Source organism: Phalaenopsis equestris, unplaced genomic scaffold, assembly GCF_001263595.1.
Source record: "Phalaenopsis equestris unplaced genomic scaffold, ASM126359v1 Scaffold000070, whole genome shotgun sequence".
Lineage (NCBI taxonomy): Eukaryota > Viridiplantae > Streptophyta > Magnoliopsida > Asparagales > Orchidaceae > Phalaenopsis > Phalaenopsis equestris.
In genome coordinates this window covers 659,434-670,088 of record NW_018164512.1, presented here as the reverse complement: position 1 = coordinate 670,088, position 10,655 = coordinate 659,434, and the positions used below count along the sequence as shown (strand labels likewise).

At 33.2% G+C, this 10,655-nt stretch overlaps 1 protein-coding gene across 3 annotated transcripts in view; it reads right to left on the bottom strand.

Moving 5' to 3' along the window:
• Window positions 1-10,655, bottom strand: part of LOC110019691 (RNA pseudouridine synthase 7) — a 204,187-nt gene that overhangs the window by 10,847 nt on the left and 182,685 nt on the right. Inside the window, exons 11-13 of one of the 3 annotated variants that reach the window (XR_002293476.1) lie at window positions 7,262-7,500; window positions 3,630-3,738; window positions 3,427-3,545 (exon numbers count right to left, since the gene is read on the bottom strand). Coding sequence is in view for 2 of the 3 variants with exons in the window: in XM_020717470.1 (XP_020573129.1) it covers window positions 3,636-3,738; window positions 7,262-7,500 (342 nt within the window). In the remaining variant the exon portion in view is untranslated. Of the gene's footprint in view, window positions 1-3,256; window positions 3,546-3,629; window positions 3,739-7,261; window positions 7,501-10,655 lie in introns of those variants that run through there. The other 2 variants (XM_020717470.1, XM_020717472.1) reach the window with 2 other exon arrangements.

Genomic DNA, 10,655 nt, shown 5'->3' with positions numbered 1-10,655 from the left:
AGATATCATTTATTTCATAATCGGTGCTTCAATATTTGAACTCCCCAGGCTTCCACACTTATGATACTTATAAATAGGGTGTGATATGACCCTTAATATTCCATATTTCCTCAAGTAACTCCTTTTGTGAATTTGTCAGCTTCCAAGCATCTTCATGGAGAACGTCTCCAACCCTCCAGATGAGCTCCCAAGCAGCGAAAAAAAAGGTATCATTTATTTCATAATCGGTGCTTCAATATTTGAACTCCCCAGGCTTCCACACTTATGATACTTATAAATAAGGTGTGATATGACCCTTAATATTCCATATTTCCTCAAGTAACTCTTTTTGTGAATTTGTCAGCTTTCAAGCATCTTCATGGAGAACGTCTTCAACCCTCCAGATGAGCTCCCAAGCAGCGAAAAAAAAGGTATCATTTATTTCATAATCGGTGCTTCAATATTTGAACTCCCTAGGATTCCACACTTATGATACTTATAAATAGGGTGTGATATGACCCTTAATATTCCATATTTCCTCAAGTAACTCTTTTTGTGAATTTGTCAGCTTCCAAGCATCTTCATGGAGAACGTCTCCAACCCTCCAGATGAGCTCCCAAGCAGCGAAATACTTCTTGCCGCCTTTGGGAAGCAGATGGTGTGACACCACCCAAAAAGTGAGAAAAGAAGAAGAAAGTGGCTACCAAGAAGCGAAAAACAGATGAGCTGGTGGATCAACTGAGGTCTTCTGATTAATTTCATGGTCCTCGAGTGAAGAAAAACCAAGCAGATGATGGAAGCAGATTAGGCGATCCGAGTGTTGATCTATCGGTTCAACCTTCTACCGCAGCTTGGGACCAGCCGATTGAACAACCGCGGAGGAAGCTAGTTATGTTCTGCCACCACCGATAACACAATAGGTTGTAGGTTCTGTGTCAACTCTTGATGGGTGCACCATGTTGATTACGGGGACTAAGTTGGATTGACTACTTGGAATGAAGGGCATTAGCCTTGCATTTTATGCTTTGGTTTTTTATGTTTCATCCTTTTTACATTATTTCTTGGTGCAACTAATCTGATCGACTTGGGATATGACTCGTCTTCGACACATGTTGGTTAGGACCCAACCACAACTTCAGTAGTGGTAGCCCAGGTACCAACCAAGAGCGAGGATGGTGGGGTCGACCATCTGGAAAATATCCGTGCAGTTTGTGGGGAAACAACTAATGGACGTCAGATGTCTCACAAATCATTATCCTAGCGCCTGAATGAGGTCGATAATTCTTTGCTTGAGCGGGCGAGATCCAACAATAGGAGAAGATGTGCAAGATGTTAGCTCAAATGAAGAAGATGGGGGAGGAGATAGTAGACCTCCATTTGGATATGTCAGATGTCTGTGAGGATTAACTTGTATAGCGGGCTCAGGCCGAGGTGGATTTTATTACCTAGTCGAAATTTAGGAGACAATTTTTTTATAGGAGGTTGATTTAGAAGAGACTTGTCCTCAACGAGGCAACCAACAATCATCTTGTAATGAATCCATTACCCTTGACGACAATGCATTGAACAACTTGAGGGTCGGATCTCTCAACGTGGTGAAGAAAAGATGACACTTCAAACATTCAACTTGAAAGCGGCTATGTGGTCAATTGGATCAAATTCGCCCTTATAGAATTCCAAACTTGGGATCTTGAACCTGTCTAGGGGTCTAACTCATATGTTTTCCGAGAGAACACATTCTCTGGCTGATGCGACTTTAATATGCCTGAATTGATGCCTGGTGATTTGTGCCAGCCCAAAACTATCAAATTTTCAAAGTATCAAGTGTCTCTTTCTCTATTCAAAGTTAGGGGCTCATCAACACTTGGGCTTCAACCCTTTCTCTCAGGGATACTACTCCCTTTCCCAAGCCAATGCCCATCGCATGGCATGCAACATCCGATCCTTCAATTCTTGGATTTGTTGGTTCACCAACTCTTTAGTGCACTCAATGCTTCCTGTCTCTATTATGAGTTTTTTTTTCCATGTGTTACCCCTCCTCTTTTCTATGATATGATCCATGCTCACGACACTTTGTAATGTCGACTCTTGAATTGTCATTGAATCGCACCCCAAGGGTTAGCGTAAGAAATAAGAGAGAGAGAGAGAGAGAGAGAGAGAGAGAGAGAGAGAGAGAGAGAGAGAGAGAGAAAAAAAATAATGTCTATTAGTCTTTTCTCATAAAATGATTTCCCTATTTACATGGAAGGCGGTATAATATAGTGATACTATTTTTCTACCTCTGTTTTATTTTGATATGTACAAGATATTCTAGATATTTTACATATAAGAGCATATTACTCGGTTGCTATTTGACTTGATCAACAAAGCTTGTTTGGCTTCAACTTGGTAAGGCCGATTCGGTCAGGTAGGCTGAGTCAGAATAGCCAGTCCATTAGGCTTGATTAGCTTTGGGTTGACATAATTAACTTAGTTTGTAAGACTTTGTCAATCAGTTGATTTAGCTTGGGTATCAACCCTTGTTTCCCTGTATGAGGAGCTCACGTCCGTAGAGCGGGACTAGGTTATCAAGCAGATGATGAATCACTGTAACCCAATAGATAGCTCATTCAATCATTGTAATCGCAAAGCTCTATTATGGGCCAATTCATGGTCCATAATGAAGAGCCTGGGGGGCGTCCATGAGACAACTGATGATATTGAGAAATTAAACTCTATTTGTCCGAACCATGTTTACTATAAAATAGGTCAATGCCTTTGCTAAAAAATCTTGTAATGGTAAGCTTGAATGTTTATCTATCTTATTTTAATCCAATAATTTCAAACTCATCATTTTCCTGACTCGATCGGCTTGCGGGCCCCTACTCTTCTGTCAATTACCCTCATTTTTTGTGCTCTTATAATCATTGGCTCTCCTTGAGATGATGTCACATTTTTTATATACAATATTTTAGATTGATTTAATTTAATTTGAAAAATACATTTCAAATTTTTATTTTTAAATCCTTAATATTCAAACCACTTATTGAGTTTTACCTTTTATTTAACAAAAACCCAAAAAAAAAAAAAAAATTAAATAAAATTTTAATGAAATTTAATTAATATCATACAAATAAGATATAATTTTTAATATTTATTTATAGTTAAACTCCAAATAATTAATTTTTTTATTTGTTTATAATCAAATCATTTAGATCAAATTAAATTTTGAATCGCTATTTCAATTCTATCAAAATTTTAATTGTTTTGATTTTCCGGATTTTGGTGGCAATAATTTGATAGACTGAATGCCCACCTCTATTGTTTCAAGTCATGACTGCCATAATTTTTTCTTAATTATAACAGATTTCTATAACAATTTACTTTTCGAGCTCATTTTTAATAAAAAAAAAATGTTCAAATAAATAGCATGATTTTATCATAGATAATTTGTCAATATTAAATTACCACAAGCACCGGTGCAGGCTTCTGTAGACTTGTAGCTTCAAATTTGATCCTAAGCCCAGTTTTTCTGTAGTTAGTTCCATGAGAAGCAGCAGAGAGAGGATTAGAACATCCGAGTTCACCTGCAGCAGCAGAATTGATAAATCAAATTTGATCTACCTGCACTGCAGCTTAAAATTAAGGAAAGAATTGAAGGGATTTCTAACAATTTGTTAACTTAGAACAGCCCAATCAGGACTAGGACATTCATAGCTCCAGTTAGGCCCTGAGTATCGCAAGCAATGAAGCCAAAGGCCTTCCTCATCTCCACCATAGCTGCAAACATCACCCAGTAGTAATAGTTCTAACATTTGGTAATACATTAAAATAATATTTACATACATACCACTCATTTCCTATGTATTTACATATATAACACCTAATCTTCAATTTTTACATGTACACCCCTTTCCTAAGCAGGAAAGGATGTATTTCACTTTTTAAAAGTCAAAAAGTGTTATTTTTAAGGTGACATGAAAAGTTTGGTTGGTATAAATGCAAACAAGCAAAGTTTTACTGTTAGACATGTAAATACATAGGAATTGGGTGGTATGCATATAAATGTCCCAAGACTAAAACATAAAACTGCAATAGAAAAAGATACGGTAGAACTTGACAATTGTCTTGACAATTAATCAAGAAAAAAATATTCACCATTCATGCAAGCATTAGGGTAACTTTGACAATTCTCTTCCTCCATTTGATCAAATACCATACTTCAGTTCTAAAGTTTGAAGAGTCTCTCCATAATCACCCTACTGACAACACTCCGCGTCATTTTAGAAAATAAGCTTAATTACTGAAATATTGTTCAATCAATATATTCATTCAAAATGAAATATAGTAATATTTGTTTTTCTAATTATGTGAATCTTCAATTGTTTATTGAAATAGACGCAATCCTACAAACAAATGGACTAGCTTTCCATTTCAGGAAAGAAGTTATATAACGGTCATATTGGGTGGAATGGGATCCAAATCAAATCAAATAAGTTTCAGATCAGACTAAAGTTCAGATCGGGTAAGGGTTAGGGGCTTTGGGTTAAGTTAGATCCAATCCATGACCCACGACATGCCTGTACCTCAAACTCCTATGACAAGAAGAAAGTCGTTACCCTAATGGAGTCTTATCACATGAGAATACAAAACTTAAAACTTAGTTGTTATGCACATACAAAATAAACAAGATCAATCTAATTCTAACAAAAAATCCAATCAAATAGCTTACAAGTATCACCATTACTAACATAACAGACTAGAGTATACAATAAAGTGAGAAATTCTTTCCAATAAAACATAGAATTTATAAGAAATAAGGCTTCTATATGAGATGCAAAAAATACCTACCTGATGATGAAGCCCTTAGGGTTAGCTATTTACCGTGTCTGTGTCAGCGCGCAAGCGAACAATGTCTTAGATGGGTCAATTGACCTCGACCTAAATACATTCCACCTTGCTATAAATGAATCGGGTCTAGGGTTTTGGATATATAAATTAAGTCATTTATCATATTAATCATACCGGATTGGATCATAATAAACCAACTCATTGTTAAACCCTTTCATGAACTAGGATTGATATTTAGGCCCAATTTCTCCAAAATTTTCTACAGCCTAAACTTGCATAATTAAAACTTCACTGTATTTTTTATACTAAAGGCATAGCCATCACGATCCAACAAAGGAGTTTGAAATTTCCAAAGTAAAAACAGATGGTCGGACGGTGAATCAATATAAATTATATTTTCTATCACCAACAAAATAATCATCAGAATAAATTGAAAGAATCACTAATAAAAATAATTCAAATTAACTTAAAGTCAAACAATTAATTTTTTTTTAAAATTAAATAAAAATGATTTTACCTTTCACTATGTTGGCCATGCCTTGATACATATTTTCTCTTATCTCAACCATTTTTAAGTTTAAGTCTTATACCTAAACTTCGTTAGTTTAAATATAGCAAATTATCAACAACTCAGTGTACTCATATCTCTAAATTATAATAACATAAGAAAAAATAACATGCATGATGGTCGAACATAATGAATCATCGTAAAAATAATTGATAATTCATTATTCAATTATGACTATTAATAAATGTTCAGACTATTTTATCGTACAATACAATATTTTATCTTATGTAATTTACATTCATTACAAAAGTATTGTCTAAAATTGCATGCATGTTAATATTAATTTTCTTTTTCAGTTTATATGTATGGATACCTTAGCGTCATAGATATTACTATAAGAAGGTAAACTCCATCAGTCAATCATGCATATATAAGCATACTATATAAATCATTTTATTCACATTCTATATATCATCCTATATTTTTTTATTTATTTCAATATTTATAATAAATAAGTATAAATATGCAAATCTGTAATATTCATTTTTATATGAAAAATTTAATTAATATAATAGAATATAAATATCATAATTAAAAAATCAAGATATCTAGACAAATATCATTCTAATGTGAGTACTTCAGAAAAAACGCAAAACTATTATTAACATTCCACTTTTGTCCTTCATTCCACTTAAATTGAAAAGCCTTAATTATACACAATGACACTACGTTAAGTTATTTTCTTTAGGCTCCTCTTATAATTTATTATTATTTTTATCGGGTGAAATTTATTTAGTGATTAATATGGTGTAATATATAAATTTCTAGTCTTTATTTTTATACAAATTTCTATACGAGTTTATTTAATTTATTTGTTTTTTAAATACTAATTTTACTTCGTTATTTACTCGTATTTTTCTTTCACTAAAAATTTATATTTTATCTAAGATTTAATTAATTTCTATTTTCATCGAAATAACTTCTTGTAAATATTAATTTAAGATTTTAACTAAATCTTCTATATTTTAATTTCAAATTTATTCATAACTTAATACTATTTTTAATTATAATAATTTATCAACATAATTAATTTCATCATAATTATCTTGAATCATCAATTTAAAGAAATATAAAATACAATATATAATCCTTGTGATTGAATAAATAAATTATAACAAATTAAATAGAACAATGTCATTATTAATGTTTTTCACATAATTTATCCTAACAAAAATTTTTCTAAATCATTATAAATTTTCATTTAGTGTTATTATTTTTTTATTATTAAATAAAATTTGAATTACATGTTAAGTAGGATATAGATTTGCTTTTCTTCTGATGCCTTAGCTTGCTTGCAATCTACACGCCACACTATCCTTTCTCATGTTCACTGCCTTAAATGCGATTGACAAGAATCCGCAAATCAAGTGCTCATCCTCATCGTCATCCTCTTTGCAAGCATTCCACCCCATCTTCTAGCACGAGGTTGCAGAACAGTGCCTCTACATCGCAGCTTCATCAATCTCACAAGGTCACAAGATGTTTGTTGCTCTTGCACACATTAAACCTCCTGTCTTCGACTCGATCAATCTCACGCAAGCACCTTGTTGTTCGATGCTACTGCTTGCTCTCCACTCGCTCTTGTTCCTGATCTCCCTTCATCTTCCTCTCCCTTGCTTGTCTCTTTGGTTGCATAGAGGATTCATCTCCTTCACTTCCACCACCTTAATAGTCACACAATAGCTAGAGTCTACTCAGTTGAACCGATGCAAGCTGATTGTAATCTCTTATTTATTTATTTATTTTACCATGCGTTACAATAGTTTTCCAGAAACGGTAGTATATGATAAGATACGGTAAAAAGCACCAAAACTAGTCAACTAAACACAATAACACGAAATATGGATTATAAACTAGTCATCAAACTTGAAACTAAGTGCGTACCCTTTAGGAGAAAGAGATGGGCAGTTGGTGCACATTGGATCTATACTGAAATCTACGTGATCAGCATCTGGATTATGATTCTCGCTAATGGTAGAATCAGAAAGTAACGGTTGATGCTTGTGAATAGAAGCTGTTCTATTAGCACCAGTTCCCCGAGCAGAACGAGGTGTGACAGTCTTGGAGAGGTATAGATCATCATTAGCTATTGGATGCCCGCAATGTTGGAGATGAACACGTATCTGCATCATTTGGATCAAAGCGGTATCAAAAAATTTTCTTACTCTTAACAGAAGTTTTACTCCCATGATACAGACTCAATATATAGTTTTAAAACAGGCTGCAATAATAAATTTACACAGAATTTAGATTTCTGCATGTTCCTGCATAAGTGATTATGTGCACACTATTAAATGGAAAATATTTGAAAGCATCCAGCTCTTACTACTAATACAGTAAATATCACCAGATAAAAAGGAAGAAACAAATATTAAAGATAAGTTACTGTAGAACTCTTCAACGAAGGTCCTGTTTGGACAGGAAATTAGAATGAATGTGCAAGCAGTCTATACGATACAGAAACAGAGACCTTAATTACTCAAAAAACGTGTTTTTCTTGATTTAGTTGCAGATAGCGCAAAAATTACTGAAGTTTAGAGTTGATATAAAAGCGTTAAGAAAATTCAAGTGAAATAGATTTTTTTCCTTTTTTTATGTAAACTCCATTTTCGGGCTTGTTGGTCATCTCTTCCATTTACCTTCAATATCATTGTCATTTCAAGTAGAATTCAATTTTTTTTGGTCTTGTTAGCCAGCTTCCACTACTTTAAACAACATTATTATTTCAAGTAAAACTCCATTTTCTAGACTTGTCAGTCATCCTCCATTTGAACAACTATTCATTTCAAGAAAACTTCACTTTTTGGGCTGGTAGGATTGCCAATCGATCTCCAATTAACCTTCGATACATTATAAAACCGTAATTCTTATAAGTTTCAGTAAGAATGCATTGTCAACTTATCAATGCAAGGAAAAAGGGTCGTTTTGAGATTTCATACAGACGTGGCTTTAAATATCCAAGCTCAAATGCATATAACCATTATTACAAGTTATTGGTGATCTCTAAATTTACCCCATTTTCTAAGTAATTTTCAATTATTTTGAAATAAGAGAAACTAAAAAGTAGAAGTTGGATCATCCACCTCAACTTCAAACCGATTATCATCAATAAATTATGAGGCCATCAGTCGACATCACCCATTACGTGCTGTAATAAATGAGCCTTTTACATTGGTCTGAAAAATTCAACTATAAGGGTGGTGACCACAGTCATCTGTTGAAACTTTTTTAGAATCCTCAAATTGGGACACCAAAGAAGTGATTCAGTTCCGTGTCTTCCTGATATTTTAATAGCATGATTAACCACTCCGATTTACATTGATTCGGAGTTGCTTGAGCTATATTTGGCATCAATTACTATTTTTGTGTAGCACCCCATTCAATTGCTTATCGAAAAGAATTTAAACTAATATCAACTTTGATGAGTTAATTCTAACTTCAACGTTTTCTATACAATAATTGATATTGACAAATGCAATATCATATGAATGCCAAATACCAAATTGTATAGATAATTAATATTTTACTTCACTGATTTTCCCCAAAATCATTTCTGTAGGTTAATGAAACATTTTAATGGCCATGTTGGTTAGTCTCTTTTACTTTCTAACAAAAAACTCTACTTCATTGCTATCACCTTTTTCTTTCTACTTGTTCCATTGAAAATGATACATGGTTCACCAACAGAGTAATTTAACTGGATACCTTCTTCTGTGCTACATAAATATCCTTCAACTCGTGTGTTGACACCTTGATTTCTTCAGAAAAAAAAATGATAATTTAAGTGTTTATTTTGATTTAAGCTGGTTTTTAGCTTAATTATTGGGTTTAGTTGAAGTTGGATAAATTTAGTTCTGTTTTAATTTGTTTAATTTTGATTCATCTTCAGTTAAGTTTTAGTTTTAGATTAAATTAGGATTAGGCTCAAGTTTTAGTTTAGGTGAGTTCAATTAATAGCTTATCGGAGTTCAATTTGGTCATGTGGTGACACTAGGAGTGAAATCCTATGCCCAGGTGATATTGGACATAAACCAAAGAAAAAAGTTGACCAAGAAGTAATGTCAACACTAATTACCAATATTTCTACATTTATTTAAGCATTTACTACCTTCTGTCCATGCATGAAATTTTTAGTAGCTTAACAATGTGATTATTTTTCCTAGTTATAACCAGTTAGATATGATCTGTACATATACAATGCACAAAACTAACATAACTCGTCATTAGCAACTAATGCCTCAACATTCATTCACTTCATCCGCCAACAAATTTTGACTATAGATCCATTTGTATCTAAAGAGCTATAGAATAAAAATTACAACAACAATAAGCCTTTATCCCACTAAGTGGGGTCGGGTACATGAATCCTTTTCTTCATGTGCCCTTCATCGTGTTTTATTGAGTGTCATATTTTCATTTAATTCTAATAACTTAAGATCATTTTTTATACATGCACAATTTTTTTATGTTTACATTTATCTTTCTTAACATAAGTCAAATCTAAAACATCTACTCTCTTAACTGAATCATCAGATGGTCGACGTTTAATACGACCAAACCATCTATGACGACTCTCTCTAATCTTGCTTGCCACTAGAGCTACACCAACCCTTTCACGGATAGATTGGTTTAGCATTTTATCTCTAAGTGTCGCCACTCATCCACCTAAGCATTCTCATCTCAGCAATGCCTGAACTTAGTTTTATGCTTCTCTTTTATAGGCCAATATCCTGCGTCATAAAGCATTACAGGTCTCACCTCCATCTTATAAAATTTTCTGTTCAAGTCTAAGTGGTACTTTTCTAGCACACAATAGGGTGGAGGCATTCCTCCACTTCAACCACCCAACTTGATTTTTTCGAATAACATCCCCATTTATATCACCACTACTTTGAACAATAGACCCTAGATATCTAAAATGTTCACTCCTTTTAATGATTTGATCACTACTATATCATCCTACATAAATATTCTTCTAACTCGTGTGTTCACTCCTTTTAATGATTTGAACAATAGCCCTTGATTTCTTCTCATTTTTCTCTATCAAATGAGATGAAGTTATTTTTTTAAGAGATAACCATCATAATCACCATTTTTTTTAAATTCTCTCGCAAATGAAAATTTTAAAACTTCCCTCCCTTTTCAAGTATAACCATTGACATCGACCAATTCTAACATTAATATGACAATAAACCAATGCAAGATAGTATAAGCGTCATATTTGCATTAGATATATGGCCTGAGTAAAAACGACCATCGAAAATGCAATTAGTGTCAA